At 43.4% G+C, this 21,087-nt stretch overlaps 3 protein-coding genes across 4 annotated transcripts; all 3 read right to left on the bottom strand.

Moving 5' to 3' along the window:
• Window positions 1-362: 362 nt before the first annotated feature.
• LOC4336156 (C2 and GRAM domain-containing protein At5g50170) lies at window positions 363-7,467 on the bottom strand. Its single transcript, NM_001419439.1, has 9 exons — window positions 6,999-7,467; window positions 4,187-5,383; window positions 3,900-4,079; window positions 3,530-3,816; window positions 3,325-3,441; window positions 2,823-3,085; window positions 2,493-2,661; window positions 1,616-1,888; window positions 363-1,223 (listed from the first exon to the last, which is right to left on the bottom strand). Exons 1-9 carry the CDS (start codon window positions 7,402-7,404, stop codon window positions 1,005-1,007), a joined length of 3,111 nt encoding a protein of 1,036 aa, NP_001406368.1. The 5' UTR covers window positions 7,405-7,467; the 3' UTR covers window positions 363-1,004.
• A 2,686-nt stretch (window positions 7,468-10,153) lies between these two features.
• Window positions 10,154-14,684, bottom strand: LOC4336155 (protein FAR1-RELATED SEQUENCE 6). Of its 2 annotated transcripts, none has more exons than XM_015779501.3 (3): window positions 14,357-14,684; window positions 10,667-13,124; window positions 10,154-10,559 (listed from the first exon to the last, which is right to left on the bottom strand). In XM_015779501.3, the coding sequence occupies exon 2, from the start codon at window positions 13,095-13,097 to the stop codon at window positions 10,686-10,688; it is 2,412 nt and encodes an 803-aa protein (XP_015634987.1). In that variant the 5' UTR covers window positions 13,098-13,124; window positions 14,357-14,684; the 3' UTR covers window positions 10,154-10,559; window positions 10,667-10,685. The 2 variants fall into 2 exon arrangements, with proteins under 2 accessions (XP_015634987.1, XP_015634989.1); XM_015779503.3 differs by having other exon boundaries at window positions 14,360-14,684.
• A 1,451-nt stretch (window positions 14,685-16,135) lies between these two features.
• On the bottom strand, window positions 16,136-20,470 carry LOC9266900 (uncharacterized). The gene is made up of 10 exons (XM_015779513.3): window positions 20,239-20,470; window positions 19,811-19,867; window positions 19,545-19,646; window positions 19,115-19,191; window positions 18,883-19,006; window positions 18,559-18,623; window positions 17,457-17,526; window positions 16,883-16,958; window positions 16,666-16,756; window positions 16,136-16,586 (listed from the first exon to the last, which is right to left on the bottom strand). Exons 1-10 carry the CDS (start codon window positions 20,291-20,293, stop codon window positions 16,464-16,466), a joined length of 840 nt encoding a protein of 279 aa, XP_015634999.1. The 5' UTR covers window positions 20,294-20,470; the 3' UTR covers window positions 16,136-16,463.
• Window positions 20,471-21,087: the final 617 nt, after the last annotated feature.

Genomic DNA, 21,087 nt, shown 5'->3' with positions numbered 1-21,087 from the left:
GGAAATTGGTCTCTGTTCGTACCAAAAGAAAAAAAAATCAGAGTTCAAATTTATATCATCCGATTTTTTAGCACAATTCAATGTTGTTGTAGACTTGTAGTACAGTTTGAAGCTTTATAATGTCGTAAGCCAATTTTCTCGTTTCGTTAGCAAGTTCACTTCTAGTTGTAATTCATTTGCAATTGCAGACTGATCCATACGGTCTTCACGGTGTTAGAGATCCGATACATTTATTTATTCTTTTAAAGTGATCGAGAAAGTGTTATAAGGCTCGTTTTCTTATCTCAGATAAAACTTCTATTCAAGCGTGCCTTAATCATATAGATTTTGCCGAGAAACTGGTTATGTGATTAACAATGATAAAAACCTATAAATATAACATTTTATATAGAATTAGACATTTTTATGATGAGTAACTCGATTAGCATTCAAGCCTGTACACCTAAGATGAAACCGAGGGATGCACACCTCAGGAATGTACACTTGGAAATCCATACAAACCGAGCGCCACCACCATGACTCTCCCCATGAGCGGTGCGGTACTGCGGTGGCCAGATCAACAGCACCAGGAAGTCGCATGCACCCACGTTCCGCAGATGATGATCTTGTCTATCCAACGAGAAGTCACGCCCATGTTCAATACGGCATCGCCCGATCTACCAACAGTTGGCCACCTCCCACCACATCGTGCCGGCTCGACACGAGGAAAAACCACCGGAATTCGGCCGGCTGGTCACGCGCGCGCACGCACAGCTCGGTTCGGGCTCGACACTTGTACACTTTTTTGGGATCATGTGTACTTCTTGAAGATATCGTATATACTGTAGTTGGTATACATCTCCGTATTCCTATTTGTTTCGTTCTGTTTTGGAGATACTACTACGCTACAGCCAAGGCAAAAGCCGACACAGTTCAGTCGTGCACTCTGCTCCTCTGCAGAGATCTTCTCCGTTGCGGCCTTGCTGGAAGAAAAAGAAAAAACAGCCGTCTCCTCCAGCTTCTCGCTAGCCCGACAAGGCCGGGGCGATCTCCCTGGCGGCCGCCTCGAGCACCTCCTTCGCCCTGTGCGCCAGCTTCTCGCAGATGTTCCTCGCGATCCTCTTCTGGAACTTGCTCCTCTTCACCCACTCGATCCCCACCAGTATCTCGCACCGGCTCCCGCTGCTCGCCGCCGCCTCCGACGACGCGGCCTCCACGCTCCATATGTTGTGCCTCAAATGCAACTGCATTATAATCAAATTAATCGCGCACACAATACATTAATATTAGAGATTTTCTCCGGTCCAATAAAAAGTAAATCTAGATACTAGTACGGTAATAAATCGTTTCCGATTATTAGATCTAACCATAAACGATTTGTATCTCGAGGTACTTTTTACTGGATAGATGCAAATATCTTAATATTAACCACTATCAGCATAACCACCCTTTCACTCACGGCCACTTGCCTAGCTAACCACTCTCCTCAAACCACACCAAAATAAAAAGGAGAGGAAAAAACAGTGGCATGACGACATCTTAGCTACAGCAAGCACTAGCATCCAACGTGAGGACTCGTAGTAAGTACGTGAGAGTTCATAGGTGTGGTTGTGGTTGTGATTTGTTGGGTGCGTACCCGGAAGAAGTCGCCGAAGGGGACGTTGCGCAGCGTGATGACGTCGTAGACGGTCCAGCCGTCGCCGTCGTCGGAGGGGAGCCTGAGCTGGGTGCTGACGACCTCGCCGCCGAAGATGGACATGTAGCGGTTGAACTTGTAGCTGGCGTGCCGCTCCAGGACGCCGGGCCGGGCGTCCTGCCACGGGGTGGCGGCGTAGTCGAGGCAACCCGCCCTGCTCATCGCCTTCGCCTCCAGGGGGCCCCCGTCGAACACCCCCATCAGCAGATCCGCCTGCGATGCACACACAATTGTGAGTACAGTACAGAAAGCGATCGAAGGAACGGTGGCGCACAACAGCGTGCTGACAAGTGACAACCATGTAGTACTACAAAGTACAAAGGGACGATGGAAAACGGGGGTTTCTGCAGACTGCAGATGGTGGTGGCACAACAGCGTGTTGGTTGACAAGCATGGGTTAGGATCTTATCTGTGGAAGTACAAGATTTTGGGAGGTCGGACAAAATCCCACCGACATGTGTTTGAATTTTGAACTGATTTGAATGTAATTCAACCAAAGTTGGAGAAATTCGAGTATAAACGAAAATATTCAAGCAGTGCAGCTGTACAGAAAAACGAATCCCAGGAGTGAAGTACACTGACAAGTGATCGTTAAATGCAAGAACGCCACTAGTTAATCTATCTTGTTTTTTTTTTTTCAATTTTTTATAACTATTTATATGACATGCAAGCAATGAAAGGACATACCCTCGAGGGATGAAAATTCACATCCATGTTTACACAAGTACTGTATAACTTATCTAGCCTCTTCCACTAAAAAGGGGGAGAAACAAACGCAATTCTATCAGCAGAAGAACTAATGAAGCAGAAAACTCACATCGATAGGCAGTTCCAAAGTATACTCCTTTGACAGTGGCACATCTCCAATGCTCAATACAGATTGAACATCATTAAGATCGACATAGTTTTCATCTTCTTGATCTTCTTCTAGTTTAGCCCTCTGTTCAATAGCTGATGATTTGGTTTTCCATAGTCCAATTATTGTCCTAACAATGAAGAACAGATAGTTTTCTCGTCAAATAGATTCTCCTTATCTTATTTTTCTTAGTATGGTTCTATCAACTTGATGTAATCGTCTGAGATTAATAAAAGCTTCCTTTATCAAAAAAAAAATACTGGTAATAAAGCTAGGAAGAGATAAAACAACCTGCTAGCCTTGCTAAATGAAGCAAACGAATGGAACTGAAACTTCAACCTGCCTTCCTTATCTTGGGACTTTGCACCATTCTTGGCATCGAGTCCCCGGCCGCTCTTCAAGACAAACAACAAAGATGGAGTACCTACTGTTGTGAAAGATGGAGTTAACTCTTCGATTTCCTCGACATCTTCCCACAGAAAGAAGAATTTCGTTTTATGTCCAAACAGATTGGCATAGAAACCAACTATTCTGGCTGACAGAAACAGTCTTCCCTGCATCAGAAGCAACTGCAAGTTACTACTAATATTAATATCCACAGATATAATATGTGAATGACCTGATGTTTTCATATTGTAATGGTCCAAAAGAAGACATAAGAGTAGTATAAGGTGATATTGGATTATTAAGTAAAACAATGTTTTCAAAGTAAAATTCTAGGATTGATTTCATATCATGTCAACCGCAATGTGCTCAAACTGAATCCTCAACACAGAGAAGGGAACAATCATACCTGCAACGGCAACTTCCGTTTCAAGGAGCACGCATAAACTGCTATAAGGAATTCTTCGTGTGGTAAACCAAAAAGCTTCTGGAACGTTGCATTTCTGTGAGGTGACTGAACATGTAACTGCAATATAAATACAAATACTGCATCATCAAGAGGTTTAATTATTAGTTAAGAGTCAGTACCCAGGAACAAGTTAGTCGGAAGTTACCTTCTTACCAACTTCCTTCTCCATCTTACTTAAGTACTCTCTCATTGATGTCTCAGGTCCTTTTGTGTTCTCCAGAAATATTCTCAAATGTAACCTACTCTGACAAGTCTGAGCTAATTTACCTTCCAGTGGCACCCATATATCTGCTAGTTCTGCTGACGTGTGTTTAAGGAAGTTAATTTCAGCATGTCCCAGAGAAACTGCCAGATCAAATGGTCCATCAAAATTGAAAACCTCAACATCCAACGTAGCAGGTGGTTCTTCCATGGCATCAAACTCCATTATCTCTGAAATGTTCTGTCAGTTTGTAATAGATGATGAATTAAATTAAGATAGGAGATTAGTGAGTTAACGTGTGAAATCTACTAACCGTTCCATTGAGGGTCATGAGTCTGAAGTTGCACAGAGCTTGTTCGTGTTATGCCGTTACAGCTGAACACAACATAAGGATCTACGGAACCGCTAGAGACAGGCGGCAAGCTTGTGGCCTCTAGCAGAGCTACAGTTAACAACCAACCATCTCCATTTGCTTTAATCCCGTGATCACTTCCTGTGACAAAAGAAGATACATAGTTAGCATAGTTATGACTTTATGTTAATTTGCATGTCTAGTGCACGAGAAATACAGTAAATGCACAACAAAGAAAACAAACATACCTCGCTGTACCCTTACCTCTACAAAACGAGATATCATACTCAGTAAACGTTCTAGCTGAAGAACTAGTATGCCAGATATGATCAGCTCTCCAAACGTGTCAGGTAAATCAAGACCTTTGAACTCAAGACCCATAAGAGGGCCTGGTCTTGACAGAAAGATGTGTACAAGAACATACAGTGCCATTATCACTGTAGAGATGACTGTGAAATTGCAAAAATACTTGTAAGCAAGTCTGATATCTGACTGATGATCAGTCTGGAGCGGTGCCAATAATCGCTCTTTATCCATCCCAGCAGAATCAGCAATTTTTACATGCCGAGACAAAATTTCTGCGTAACTTTCAAAATTTTCTTTCAGTCCATCCCGAACACTTCCCTCAATCATACTTTTCATCATGGTACTCTGAAGGAACTCTACATTGTATGATACAGTCAGATGTGACATTCCTTCACTTGACGACAACTCAGGGTAGTGAATTATTTTGTACAGCATAACAACCTCAAAACAATTTCCAAATGGAACCTCGGGAGTACGAACACGAGTCATAATTACATAACTCTTGCCATCTGCTTTAAGATATGTTTGCTCTTCAATAGTTTTGACGGCTTTCATAAATTTTGTTGCACCTTTGGTGTATTGACATGTCCTGGTTAAGCTAGGAGGATTATTATTGTTCCATGTCCATGGCTGTTCCTCATAGTCCATAGTTCCTTGCAACTCGCGCAACTCTTTGGAGAACTGAGAATCAGGCCCAAAGATAAGAGAGTTCAAATTCTTCGAGTCCACAAGGTAAGTGTGATCGAACATGACACCACCATTAAGATCTTCTGGCATGTCAGGGATGCTTTTAGACTTCATGATTTCCATAGCTTCTTCAAAGCTTGCATCTGGAACCATTGGTTCGATGTCACTTGTGCCCTTTGCTGTTGCTGCACTAGGCTCTGTTAGATCATCATCTTCAGAGTTGGAATTGGAATTTGCTTGGGCTGAACGGTCAGAATTTTCTAAAGAAGATCGTTCTATTGCAAAACTCCTGGGAGAATCAACCGTCCCACTGTTGGAACTTGAATGTTCCCAATAAGTTGATCTCTCAAATTCAATGTCAGTGTCGCTCCTAGAGCTCGAACAAGGTGATGAGTGGATAACAGTATTGTCGCTGTTTTCTCCATGCAGTGAAAAGGTGAGAAGAATTTTCCCTGGTTCACAACCATACAAAAAACAACATATCAGCAGAACATTCACCTGAAGGAGAAGAACACCCTCTCCGTTTTCAATATATGATGTCATTAACTTTTGGACATACGTTTGCCAATTCATCTTATTAAAAAAATACGTAATTAACATTTATTTTATTGCGACTTGTTTTATCATACTTTAAGCACATTTTTTTTGCATAATTTTTTTATTAAGACAAATAGTCATCAGTGTCATATATTAAAAAAGCAGAGGAGTTAATGTGTACACCAAACGGGGATGTGTGTGTATACAACCGAAACTAGGCCGTTCCCAGCTGAAAGGGAATCAGTGGATCACACCTCACACTGCACTACTATAAACTGAGACACAATGGTTAATTGTCTGGCAAACACTGAATTTGATCCTGGTTTCCTGCATCGTATTAAGACTATTTGTTCAAATAACTCTCGAGAATTATGTGCGCAGTAGCCTGCTCAAGTCCCTTGCTGATCATAGATCACTAGTATGTATCCAAATCTAGGCTCTGTTTGGATCCAAGGACTAAATTTTAATCCCTGTCATATTGGATGTTTGGACACTAATTAGAAGTATTAAACGTAGACTAATGACACTAAAATTTAGTCCCTGAATCCAAACACCACCCTAGTTTAGGACAGATGCTGCGAAGACCTTAAGCCCTTGTTCAGTTACACAAGCATTCGTTCCAGGCCGGGAACGGTAGGTATAACAAGAAATTTATAATAGGTACAACAAGAGACCGTGATTTATTCCCGGTCGGAAACCAATTTACTCATATTAGGTACAACAAAATATCCGGATTAGTTCCACACCTCTTGACTAGTGGATTGATTCCCGGTCTCTTATTGTCTCTATCATGATTAAATTGGTTCCCGACTCAGAATAAATCCCGGTCTCTCGTTATATCTATCATAAATTTCTTACTATACTTATTATTCCTGACCCGGATTGAATTCTTGTGTAACCAAACAAGGCCTAAGCTGGCTACATGATTAATTGTGCAAACAGTGCAAATTAAAAGAGCATGTCGTTGCTGGTCAGCACGAGTCTCAGTAAAAGAACAGCCGTGAAAGAGACGTCGTCGAACTACGCTGGAATGAAAAAAAACAATTACGAATGACTTCGAAAGCTACTAGGGTGAGTTTGAGGGATAGGGGATCGAGAAGATTGGGAAGATACGCAAAACGAGATGAGCCATTAGTATGTGATTAATTGAGTATTAACTATTTTAAATTGCAAAAATGGATTAATATGGTTTTTTAAAGCAATTTTCCTATAGAAAATTTTTGCAAAAAACACACCGTTTAGTAGTTTGGGAAGCGTGCGCGCGGAAAACGATGTGCTATCTCCACTCATTGTCCATGAAACGAACGCACCCTAAGTTTTCATTCCGTATAACAGCATGCTAATCCCTCTTACTACGAGCTTGCGTGCTGCATTTGGCAAAGCTAACAAAGATACTGGTAGCTTCACCAAAAAGTCGGCCGCCGCGCCGCGCGCCGACCGATTCGAGAAGGGAGCGGATTAACCCAAAGTACGGACGGAATCACACGTAATTTACTTCGATAATCAAAGCTAGAGAATGCGTGTACGCACCGCAATCCGCCGCCTCCGCCGCGCCCTTCTTCCAGCGGCGGTGGTGCTTGGGCTGCAGCGTGAACCACGTCGGCGGCACGGTCGTCCTTCTCCTCCTCCCCGCGGGGACGGCGGCGGCGGGCACCGGCAGCTTCACCCTGCCCACCACCTCCCTCCCGCCGCGCCCGCCGCCCTCCCGCCGCCGCGCCACCCCGACCTCCACCGCCTCGCCCCCGTCCACCTCGAGCACCAGCTCCTCGTTCCACTCCGCCGCCGCCGCCGACGCCCCGCCGCCGCGCGCCTCCACCTCCCGCGTCCGCGCCCTCTGCTTCCCCACCTTCGCCCTCGCGTAGTACGGCCCTCCGCCCCCATCGCCGCCGTGCTCCGGGAGGCCCCGCGCCTCGATCACGTACAGGTAGAGCCGCATGGTGAGATCGATCGATATCAAGCGAGCGAGCGCGGTGCAGTGGGGCAGTGGGAAAGGTTGGTGGCGAGGGTGGTGGTGGAGTTTTAACTCTGTGTGGGCGTGATGACGTGGGCGGGGGGAGGGGGCACGCGGCGGGAGGGGGGAGGCGCGACACGCGGCACGTGGCGGATAGGGGCGCGGCGGGCGAGGGAAATCGCGTGGGCCAGAGGGTGTCAGTGAGAGCCGACGACGCGGCGGGGGAGTTACGGGTGCGGGTAGGGGTGGGGGTGGGGGGAGGATATAGCAGGCCAAACGGGCGGCCCGGCCCAGCACGACACGGCACGCCGACGGCACGGCCCACTAGGACACGGGCCGTTAGGCACGGCTCCTATAGCGGGCCGTGCCGTGCCGGCCCACGTGCCAAGGCCACGGCCCAAGCACAGCCCAAGAAGGTGCTGGGCCGTACCGGGCCGGCACGGCTACTGTAGTGGCACGTGGGCTGGTAGCCGGCCCACTAGTACATGTGGCCCATAAAAATTGAAATTTGAGGGGAAAAAAAGAAAAAGGCAGAAAAAACATAATATAAAGGAAAAAATGATAAATATAGGATAAATGTGAGGAAAATTTAGGAAATATATCATAAAATATATGGTACAAATAGGATAAAATGTGGAAAAAAATAAAAAATATGAGAAATATATGGGAAAAATTAGAAAATCGTAGGAAAAATAAATGGGCCGGTGGGCCGTGCCATGCCTGGGCCGTGCCGTGCCGGTACGCTACAGTAAACGTGCCGTGCCGTGCCAGCCCACGGGCTGAGGCATCGGCCCAAACACGGCACGGGATAACGGGCCGTGCCGGCACGGCCCACAGGCTGGCGTGCCGTGCCGGGCCTGGGCCGGCTACAGTACTGCCGTGCTCGGGCCGGCCCGGCTTGGCACGGCCCATTTGGCCAGGTTTAGGGGAGGAGTCGCGGCTTTGAATTCCGGCCCTTCTAGAGCTTCCCGCTCGTTCATGGCATGGCATGGCATGGCAGGGCGCGAGGGCGAGGCAGGTTGTGCGGCTTCGTCGTCGAAAGTTTTCGGGCCTGATCACTGCAATGTCAATTTTTAACCTTATCAAATTTTAATAAAATTGCTAAAAAGTGGTTATATTTAGTTTGCTGCCAAGTTTTGGTAGTTATATAAGAAATCCTGCAAAAATTTTGGCAAACACAGTTGCCAAAATTTCGGCAATGCCAAAATTTGGTAATGTTTTTTTAGCATCTAAGTGAATAGGCCCTTCTTCCTCCCCCATGTCATGACTCATAATGGTGACGTTTGGCCCGTTAACAAGCTGGTAGGATGGAAACTATTTTAATCCCTCGAGAGGATGTTCTCTCTTGTTGGTTGTATATTACTCAAATAATTATGAAAAAGATACGAATATGAATGTATATCACTCCATATACATGCAAGTTCAGATTAAACTTTTACATCTCGAAAAAAACAAATTAAACTACAGCTAATTAACATATATTCATAGTCAAATTTGTTTTTTTTTCGTTGCGAAATGTAGAAGTTGAATTTGAAAATGTTTGTGGATATATCACATATTAATACATCTTCTCAAAGTTTTTCATAATTATTTGAGTGACATGCAAAAAAAAATGAGGGTACATCCTGTCCAGGGGTAGCATATGAAGTCATCGAGACATGGATTATACTCCCTCCACCCTAAAAATATAAAAGATTTTGGGTGGATGGGACACACATCCTAATACTACGAATTTGGACATGCTCTCTGTCCAAATTTGTAATATTATGTTGTGTTTCATCCATCCAAAATCTCTTATATTTTAGACGGAGTGAGTATGGTACATTTGCAGTTTTTCTACGTAAATAATGCATCAGAGGTTAGAAATATTATTTCGTGACTGATATGCCATAGAAAATAAAATAATTCAAATAAAGGTAACAATAAATTTAGAATGAAACTTTTATATTTTTACTCTAGCGGTTTCAAGGTGAAGGCTTGAAAAAGAAAATGATTAAAAGAAGCTTTAGATTAATCTAAAATTAAGGTTCAATATTTATATTTTGGCTTAGAATTTTATGAGAACTCTATGAAAGGTAGTTTATTGTTTAAAAAACTACCCTCGTATTTAAAAGGAAATCTACGTCTGCGTAGACAGTCTAACAAGGATTAAAGACAATAAGCACATCATCTTTTCTATAATATAGCAATGTGGTATCTTATTTGATATAATCTACTACGACTCTGATCAAGATTGTAATAGAGATGTCTAGATTAATAGGTTAGGTTATGTCAAATACGGTACTAAATTGCAATATTTTAAAACGGATGGAGTATGTGACTGTTGGTTTCTTCATCTGGAGGATTGATGCAGGAGAATAATATACACAGGAGTTCTTGGAGCCGCGTCAAGTGTCGTATCTGTGGCTGTTACGAGTATAATCGGGCAAGTCAAAACATGGCTTGATAATTGAGTCACCTGGGCCAACTCCTTAGGGTGAAGTGAAGTATCCTACGCACCACGGATGCTGAAATACTATTCCTGCCTTCCTGGGTCAACTCCTTGTATCGGTAATCTACAATTCTACATATGCTTGCTGAAAAACCATTCTCATAACATGTGAACGATCAATTTTCAGAAAACTGAAAAACCATTCTCATACCATATGCACGATCGATTTTCAGTATGACAAGAAATGGTGAGCTTGCATACGATGAAAATAATGCTCAGGGCTCAGTGCAACAGCCAACGGCATAAGATGAAACTAAGCATTAGTGGTTGGCAATAAAGTTCAGTGTGATTACATCATTACATAAAGTGACAAACTCCAGAAAGGAAAGAAAATGGTACTCTACCAACCAGCAAGGGGTACTGCTACGCTACTGGTAGTCTTGGTACTGCGCTGCTCCAGGTCGCAATCCACATGAGCAGAAACAGAGACTAACATTCCTAAGCTGCACTACATACATAATACATTACTTTCCATATCAATTTACAGTAGACAGTCCAAAGCTGCACGGACAGTTCCAAGTCAAGGGGGATAATTCACAGAAAGCATTCAGAGGGGCAGATCATCCTGCAGCAGGAGACGATGATAAACCATTATTACACATGGACAGGAGGGCCTGGTGCAGCTTGTAGGACTAAATTTGAGTTAGGCCTGGAACAAAAAATACGGGGTAAGGGCACGATGAGATTATCTGAATAAATCAACACCACAAAGCAAAGTACAGCACAAAAGGAGAAGCGGCAAAGTGAAGCGCTTACATAATCAGTATTAGGAACATCATTTGTTCCCCTTTCTTTTCTTTCTCTTCCTTGTGGAGTTGGAAGCCACATCACCCACATTGGCTGCTGGTGCTGGAGGTGGCACTGCAGGTGCTACCACTGGTGGTACTGCAGGGGTGAAAGGTGGGAAAACCATCGGATGTGGGTGCATTGGTACCAAAAACATTCCGGCGGGCACAGTTGCCGAAGTAGGCGCTATAGCCACCATTGTAGGCGTTGCCTGCATTGTTGTAGATGTGGCCACCGCGACTGTCGCCACTGTTGTAGTCGCAGGTGTTGAATCTGATATGCCATTGCCCCCATCCTCATTGGATGGTCTTGAAGACTTGCCATTTCTCTTACCAGTAGAAACTGGACTGTCTCCAGGCCTTCTATCTTTTCGAGATTCCTCGAACTTCCGTACCTTCTCTTTGGCTTCTTTCATGACCGACAAAACATACTCCATTGCATCAGGGTCCGTTGCTCCCATTTCCACAATGTCAGCAAAGTACTGGTGACCATGCTTGTACAGATTGTCCACTTTATCTTCACGGGCATTTTCCGGTTTTGTGCCCTTCCCTGTAGCTTTGATCGCTTTTGGTGAGATGGGAGTTTCCTTGGATTCCTCGGGGCATTTGTAGTCCTTCCTCCAGCGATCGAGAATATATTTATAAGGTATCAGCATCACAAGTTCCTGTCTCAAGACAGCAAGAGCATGGCTACACAAAATACCTTTAAACTGGAAGGACCTGCAGATACACCACACCTCTTTCTCAGCACTGTTATACATCACTTTGTAGTCATACTTCCTCTCCTTACCAATGACGGTCACAGTGTAAGTCACTATTGATCCATTCCTACTGACTTCAGTGCAAGTCACGTTCATCAGCTGCTTCAAGTGATCTTGGAACTTCTGAAACATATTTATTGTATAAACATTTGCAAATTGCTCCTCAAAGAGTAGACCAGACAAGACTTGAGGCCTTTGCTGAAATGAGCGAAAATCATCATACGCTTCTCGGTCAGACCTAAGCTTCATAGCAGTATCAAATTGTTCAATAAATGTCTTAATTGTGGTCTCTGGTGTAATGTATCCATCAAAAAAGGCCTCCAACCGCTCACTGCGGCGAACAGTGGATATACCAGCCCAGAAAGTATCCTTGACATATGCTGGTACCCATTTTGCCCTCTCTTCAAATAAGGTTGTAAGCCAATGATTATCATGAAGGTTATACTGATTGACCATCTCAACCCATTCCCTCTCAAAATCAGTTGATGTAATAGTGTCGAAGACTACCTTTTTCATTCTTAGGCTAATTGCCTCCTTATCCTCAACTCTTCCAGACATTTCAGGAAGCTCTTTCATGATATGCCAAAGATTGTATCTGTGACGAGTATTTGGAAATACCTCAGCAACAGCTTTGACCACTGGTCTTGAGTGGGTGGTAATAATTGCTTCAGGTGATTTATCATTCATACATTTTAGCCATTTCTTGAATAACCAAGAAAAAGTCTCTGGAGATTCGTCCCCAAGTAAACCGCATCCCAACAACACAAATTGCCCATGATGGTTGATTCCAAGAAAAGCAACCAATGGAATGACAAATTGGTATGTCAAATAAACAGTATCAAAGCAAACAACATCACAGAAGTGCTGGTATGCAGCTCTCGATCTAGCATCGACCCAGCAAACATTCTTGAGCCGACCTTCATCATCCATGTCCCAGTTGTAGAAAAAGTTTGAATTTTGAGCTTGCATCTTATCAAAGAAGACCAAGAGTGCCTCAACATCACCCTCTGCAAATCTCAGCTTTCCAGCCTTGCCTGCTGCTTCAATGGAATAATTTGATTGTGAGAAGGTTTTTTTCACCATGAAGTCTTTGTTTTGGTTGGGTGGCCTGCCTCTGCCAGAGTGAATCTTTGGATTCAATCTAGTCTTGGCATTGAATGGGCGGTGCTCCCTCTGCCAGTCAGGGAGATCTTTAAAGCACATCATGAATCTAACCATTTCAGGATTACATGGATGGTTATGCTCCAGCTCAACAAAAACTACCTCCCACTGGTTTTCAGTTGTGTTATACTTGACTACCATCATTGCTTTGCAACCAGTCTTTGCAACAAGCCTCCTTCGAGCTTTGAGACCAGGCTTGATCCTAGCAATGCCGCCTTTGTAACAAACAAATGTTGCACGGTATTTCACCCCATCAACACTATGGGAAGTCCTCTTTGAGACCCCGAACCCTGCACGGTAGCCATATTCTAAGTAGAACCGATATGCCAAATCGGCTGTCTCAAAAGTCATGCCAACTTGAGGGCTTGTAATATCATGCTTATCCAAAACAGAATTGTTGTTTTCAAAGGAAACAGAGGTGTCCCTGAATTGCAGCTGCAGGCTGCTCTTTGCATATTGATCGCTGTGATGGGTGTCCATCACATCTACACTTGGGTAATCAGAAACCTATATCGAGACAGAAATTGAACACCCTCGAGAGTGTAAGCATCTTGGAATACAGTACACGAAACAAAATTGACAACAGATCATAAACATGTAATTTTGCTGATACAACTGTTATTGATAGACCATAAACGTAACTTGTAATTACTAAATATGACATGGGGAAATGCAAATAATTGGTATCAGCATCTTGAATATATGACCAATATATGTGCCTAAAATTATGGGGCTGACTATATATAATTGGTAAGTTTTTTTTTTACACTAAATGGTACGCTTTTTGACTGTTTGATTGAGATCCAAAGGCCCATATCTTCTCCTCCAATAATGTAAACACCATCCCCCAGCCATCACTCAACGCCACCCCTGCTAACCAATCTCCACCACTGCATACCCTCTACCTTAGAGGCGTCAGGTCGCCGACAGCAAATCCATCCCCAACTGCTGCCACCTCTACAGACGATGCACCCCACCCCCTCCCCTCCACTTTGCCTTCCTCCATATCCCACTGCACCGATCCATCTTCCTTGCATCCGCTGCCCCTACGCCACCTCCTTCCCCATACCCGGCGGCTAGTGCTGTCATCCACCTCGGAACTTCTCGTTCCCCTTCGTCCCTGCTGCTGAGCCCTCCCACTGCCCTCTCCTGACTCAGTGACTCTGGTTGTGCCAGTACTGCCCAGACCTCCCTCCAAACCCAGGAAACTGCCCCCGCCCCAACCCCAAATCCTAACTTATCATCCTCGCCGCTGCCTGGTCCATGAGCTTGTCCGAGATGGAGGGGAAGGGTCACTGAAGCACGAACCATGGAGCGGATCAGAAAGTAAGGAATTTGCAAGAATTTGCCACCAATTTTCATTCCCATGTTCAGCCAATCCATAAAATTAATTTGTAATCAGCAAATCAACTAGGTATTATGGGAAACTCCTATATATCACTAAGTTATAATCATCAAACAAGCTCGGTCATTATGGTAAACTCCTATTTACCACTAGAGAATCGACGAGACAATGCCAGGTTGGGTTTCATCGGATTCATCCCTCTAAAAAGTGCGGAGCCAGGAAATTTTGGAGCCTGGGCAAGCCCTCAAGCAGCATGAGACTACGCGAGCAAGGTTGAGAACCGCAATCGTTTCAGCAATCTTCTCATTTCTAAAACTACTAGTAAGGGTCAGTACCCCCAACAAATCAAGCAAGGGAAAAAGGGGGAGATGGTTAGGAGTGAGCAGCAGCTTACTGCCTTAGCACTGGGGACTGGGGCTGTAGCCCACGACTTCGCCTTCCTATAGCTCTTGCCCGGGCATCGCCGGACGCCGCGCCCACCGCGCGCAGCCTCAGCGCGCGCGTGTGCCGCCCTGCTCTCTCTCCCGTTCCCGCTTTGCCGCGGGAGCCGAGCCGACTGCCCTCGGCGGCACCGCCGCCTGCCGCTGCCGCTCTGCGGCCTCCGCCGAGTGTACGGTCGCCGGACGCCGCGCCGGTTAACTAGGGTTTGCCACGCAGCGTGGTGACTCACCACCGGTGGGGAGAGCAGTGGATCGGGCCTAGCAGCAGCGGGGGGAGGGGACAGGGGAGTGCGTGTGTGGGGAGACGGGGGGGAGTTGATGACGTCAGCGACGGCCCAGGCTCGAGGTGGAAGCCCATGGGCCGGAGCAGCAGCCCACGTCTCTGCCTCCACTGGAGTCCGCTCGCCTCAGCCCGCGTCGGAAGGGTGCGGCCGCGGCGCGCGGAGCCTTTGGTGGGACATTTAACTTTCTTTTCTTTTTTTTTTCCACTTTTAAGAGGTGGCAATTAAGAATTTATTAGAGACGACTAGGAATCGGACGCCCATGTCAGTATGATGTCATCAAGTATGTATGTATGCAAAACTATTTTAAACTATTTTTTATCTTAAATTATTTGTCCAAATCATAATTCGATTGCACTATTAAATTCGTTACAATTAAATTTTTAAAACAAGACCACACATGGATATATTCCAATGAAAAAAATAGTTTATTATTGAATTATTTTTAAATGTTGCACGCTGTTCCACCAAGTATATCAGAATTGTTTCACTGGGTAGATAAAAATGTTTCATTCATTTAAATAGGGCGTTATTTCACCTTATATAAAAACAATGTTTCAGCAAATAGCGAAAGAATGTTTCAAGTCACTGCAACATTTGATCCATACAAAGTGAAACATTATAAGTATACTAGGTGAAACATTTTTTGTAGAAAAAAAATAAAACAAATTCCCTTAATAGAGAGTTTCCATAATATGTGGGTGATTTGTTGCAAAAGAATGTTTCAATTCACTACAACATGAGATCCATACATAGTGAAACATTGTGAGTACACTAGGTGAAACATTTTTAGTGGAACAAAAAATAAAACGGATTCCCTTAACAGAGGGTTTCCAAAATATGTTAGTGATTTGTTGCAACGAAATATGTGGTGGGGACACGTGGCAGCACAAGAGCGCGTGGGAGAGACATAAGGATATAAAGGGCATCCGATTTCTCGCATAGAATCGGCCGTCCGGAGAGAAGTATTTCCGAGATTTATCACTCATTGTCTATGACATGTGAGTTCTCATGTATCTATGACACGTGAGTTCAATGGTAATCTTTTATCACCACTCATAATAGTGGCAAATAAGTTAATTATTCCTCTGGAGGGTGCAACGGGCAAACTAATGTAGAGCAATCTAAGCATCCAAAGTGATTATACTCTATTTAGCACATAATCAGTTGATTGACAAAAAAGCTAGGTCATTTTACCTTTTTGTTTTCAGACGTAGTGACTTGCCTTTCGCCATCTAGCGTGATACGTCATACGAGTACTTTCTAAATACCGGGTACAGAATTACCTGTCTAAAATACCTAGAGTATAGACTATTTGGAGTAGCACCTATCCGCACGTACATACATGTAGACTATCTGTAGTAACACAGACTATTTGGAGATAATAACAGACACCGGGCCTCCGGAACAACTTAGAAATGTTCTCAAATAGGAAGTGTTGAAGCTCACAAATAACATTAACAACCATTTCAGATTACTCTAGTGACCCAAGGCCAAGATGTTCAAGGAAATTGGTTGGTACGATACAAATCAGTAGGATAGTACAAGACTCTTTGCTCAAATACTTAAATACACGCCTGCAATGCTACATTTCAAACCTAACAAAGTTGAGACTTGGAGTAAATTTGTTAAACAGTTAATTCCATTAGCTGCACGAATGCTTCTGAAGCATAAACAATGCTTTAATCTGAAAACCTCAGCTTTCCCTCAATAATATGAAGCGCCTTGCGAGGTCTCGATGGCGAAATCAGAACCAAGTCATACTATAAATAATATGGGATCACGTTCCTTTCCTTGTGACCCTCCGGAACATGTCTTTGATGTTCTTCGATTCTACCTCAGCCTTTTGTTTCTTTGCTGGCCTCCCTTTGCTTGACCTAGTGCTACTACTTCCAAGCTTCTCCTGCGTTAACACGATTAATAAGCTTATAGCACATGAGCTATCCGGTGTAGAACACCCTGATCATCTTCAAGGAGTTTACCTCAGCAGGGTGGAAAGGTACAGGAGAATTCTCTGCACAGAAGGAAGCTTCGCTAGTTTTGTTCGCTTCAATGATCTCCTTGATATCCAACCTGTGGAGAATGCATTGTACCAATGTGAGCATAGTCTATCGGATTTCGCTCAGAAAAAAAATGCATAGTCAATTAAAAGTCTGTACTGAACTAAAATCTTCAACATAATGCAAGGAGAAGTCTTACTGCAACTTCTTGCAGAGTAACGTTAACCATGGTTCGTCGTTCAGGTATTCGCGAATTATTTGGACGGCATCCTTCACTGTAACCAAAACAATGGAAACCGCTCCATTAGAACAATGATTTACATTTTCATAAAATTCTTGAGTTGTGCTTCAAAAGTAACTCAGGAATTTAATCCCTGTGCAATATCTTGAATTGAAGTTACATAACTTTAGTTAAAATGTTTAAAAATAATTTGATATATCCTTTTCTTTAGAGGAGATCCACCTCCACAAGCAAAATCTCCTTTAAGTTTACTCAGACAATTTTGTAATGCAAAGTGGATTCACTAATTAAGGTTGGGACAAAAGTGATCCAATAGGATGTAAATCACACTGACGATCCATTTTCAAACAGTTTTTATTACCATATAATTGTGAAAGTTAGCAATGGTAAAATGTTTATGTACATTTGGATATCGGTTGATAAAACACTCATAAAAATAAACAGAAACATAAGTTTACAAGGAGCTATATCCTTCTTATAATAGACTAATACAGTTGTATTAGACTTAACAAAAAGAGTTGCAGCAACATACATAATTCTTTTTCTCCTTGGGCAGCATAATTTTTGCCTAGCTTGGGGAAAACCTCTTTTAGATTGTGAACCTGTATATGAGATTCATAAGAGTATTTTCGAAACTACAGAGTAACAAGTGAAGTGAGATCAATATGATTCGAAATTCACAGGCATGAATATTAAGTACAGCTAAAGGACGTATCAAAACATAAATTATGAGGGCACATGAACTGGTATGTTCTCATGATGCTACCAAGACAAACTGTTATTTTGAATTTGCAAGGCAGCATAATTTTTTAAAAAATCTAAGTGATATCCCAAAGTGGCATTTGTTTCTTGCAGATAACAATAGCCATTACTAGGTTAATCATGCAAAAATATTGTATGATGTTTTGAGTTGCATGTAGCATGTGGCAAAGTGTTGGTACAGCAGATAGCAGTGGTGTTATAGTGGGCACAACACATGCTAGCTATATTTTTGCAAGAACATAGTTAAATGAAATTTATGAAGTAAAATTGTTCAACTGGAAAATGGCAGGAAATATGCAACAAATAAACAGTACTGGAACACACCGTACATTATAATGGTTGTAGAAGGTTGTAACATAAGGTAGGCAGAATGCTACAAACAGCAGTCAAGGAATAGCAGCCACTACCCTCTGACACCTATTTAGGGACGTTTACAAGAATGACCATGTGCATTCATGTTCTTAAATATATAGGAAATTCACTAGGGTCCCAATTCATGCTTTATTTATCATCTTCAAAACCAAAGTGAACTTAAAGACTAATGTTTGGTGCACATAGTTTATATACAAATATAAATTAAAACATGGTGTGGAAGAATTAAGTTTTAGCCCATCAACATTCTCAATGTTGTGCTCAGTTTGTTGGATTGTTGCATCCTTATTCAAGGCAAACAGTCTAAAAACAATAAGATGCCTCTTTTCCTAACCCACATAAGCAACATTCCACCCTAACTTCATGTTAGATCCTTGCTTTTGTAATATGAAAAGGACAAGTAAAGATAAAAGGTGGGTTAGCTTCTGATAAGAATAAGTATCAGCGGAATAGCATAGTGCAAATCGAGTTAGTAGATGTAATTACTGACACAAGCTAACCTTACAGCACAACCAAGATAAGACCTTGGAATCGTCCAGCCTAAAGAACTTCACATTAGCAACTTCTGCAGGAAAGAAAACATCCATGCGAGATGGTTAAGTAAAACTTCTCTTCCATGAAAACACACAGGAAAGCACGGATGAAACATAAACATCCATATCCAATAAGTGTTTCAGTTCAGCAAGGTAATGAAGCGGTAAAAATGCACCGCACAATCACCGGACTACAAATACAAGTAGGCAGCATTCTGACAGCAGTTTGCTATAATATTTAACTACATATAACATTTAACTTCAGAACAAACATACAAGTCAAACATCTACCTTTAACTTCACAGACCAGATCAATATGGTTTCCTGCTATACCCATGAGGTGTTGATATCCAGGATATCCTTCAACATACAATATTTCATCCAGTTGCCTAAATTTTCCTGGATCTTTACCATTCTGCAGCACAGTAAAGCTGTTGAGGGACTAGCTTTTCAAATTTTCAACAGGCAAATATGTTGAATGTGAACCTCATATTAGAAATATTTCTGATTTGATTTGGCATACCGACATACGTGCAGCTTTCAAAATTGGTAGAAGAATAAAAATGGGATCAACAACTGTGCAGTAGTAGAGGCTGCCATCTACAAGAAGTCAGGAAGGACAGCAGGTCAATAAACTCAGGTATTGAATTTCTCCGCAGTACGATATTTTTCAAAAACTTTATCTGGAATAGATTGTGCCATTTGGAAGTTATTTATGTTGCTGTGTTAGAACAAGAATAGCACCACTCCTTTAACAACATGTCTGTCTGATTCCATATTTTAATTACTTGCTAACAAAATCTAAATGGGTGATTTCAGAGGCAGGGCAATAATTCCTATCAAAATGTCTTCCTATAGCCCACACAAGATAATAATAGACAAACCTTACCATAAAGGCAAAATACAAAGTTTTTCTTAGAAATGACAACTGCATAGCTATGTGTCTGCCATACCTTCACAAACATAATCACCCAAGAACCAAGATCCAAATCGCTCCTTAAACCAATTGAACTCGTGAAGTTGACCGTCGATGAACAGATACCCTGTTTCTTCATCTGTTTGATGATGAGGCAAGAGTTAATGCAAAACTGTTGAATGCTGATAATCTACTTCTGCATGGCTATTCTTCAGATGCTAACAGGCTACCAAATTAGTCTACATTACTAGTGCAGATTTAATAACCGACAAAGAAAACAGAAGCAAGGAGGAATAAGAGCACCTGATCTCGGGTGGCGGAGAGACAAAACATTCCCTTGACAATTGCCATCAGAAGGACCTGCAAGGAAAACACAAAATGGGATGTGATTAACTGATTATACATTTATGCATGTGATGCTCCTCCATGTGATACACTTATTGCTCCGTAATCCAGTGTTTAAAAGACCCCCAAGGCCCAACCAAAAAACTCAGGCGGTAATCTTCAGTTCGCACAATTTTTAAGTCCGCTGGCATTTCGACCAAGCCACATAAATCCACCGAGCTCAAAGGAATCTTGAAAATTGAAGACGAAAACAAACTACTGCTACCAGATGCTTCCAATTGGGGATTTGGAATTAGAATCACTAATCGCACTACCGCCCTGAAACATGCGAGCCTAAACAGACCAGACAGCACAACGATGGCCGGGGGCGGAGGAGGGGCACTCACGAGGGGCGACGAGGAGGCGGGGCGGCGCAGCCAGGTCGCCGCACCACGACGCCATCGACAGCCCCGGCCAGCCTCCTCTCGGATCTCGTCGCCGGCGGTTCGTGGGCGGCTGCGGCCTGCGGCTACTAAAGTTGGCGCCGCCGGCTGGGAAGGGAGCGCAGCGGAGAGGAAGAGGATTATCGCGCGGTAGGGTTTTGGCGCCTCGCCGGCAATGCGCGCAGCGGGAAATGCCGGTTCTCTCCCCGGGGCCCGCGCCGTTTCTCTCCGCTTCCGCCCGCGGAAACGAAACCACATATCCCGAATTGGGCTCTGAGTAAGACGGAAATAAACATATCGGCCCATGGCAGCAAAGCGGGCCGAAAGAAGCTACTCCAGAAAAGGCCACTGAGAATCCCACGCGCGCAGCCCACTTCACATGCGACAGCGCCCCCGGTTGGTCGGGTCGGGATCGGCCAAGCCTGCGCGACCGTCGTTATCGTCTACACAATTTTTTTTTATTTTTAAACTTTTCAAATTTTAAATTTTAAAAATAAACATTTTCAAAAACTCTAAACCTTTTGGAACACTGTCATGTCGGTCTGTTTGGCGTGACAGCATTATCTGGCCACGCCATCCTGCGTGGCATAACAAAATTATCACGCTCGTTGTATCTAGCAGGTTGACGTGATAAAAAAGGTTCAAATTCTAATAATAAGTTTTGGAATGGTTTAATGTTTTTAAAAGTTCAAAACATTAAAAAAAATTCTCGTCTACACGATACGACACGTACGGCGGTACGCGTGACGCGTCAGCTCCTACCCATGCGGGGTGACCAAGACCCCACCCACGACTACCGACGAAGCACGTACG

The sequence above is a fragment of the Oryza sativa genome, chromosome 4, assembly GCF_034140825.1.
Source record: "Oryza sativa Japonica Group chromosome 4, ASM3414082v1".
Taxonomy (NCBI): Eukaryota; Viridiplantae; Streptophyta; class Magnoliopsida; order Poales; family Poaceae; genus Oryza; species Oryza sativa.
This window is presented reverse-complemented; position numbering and strand designations above follow the sequence as displayed.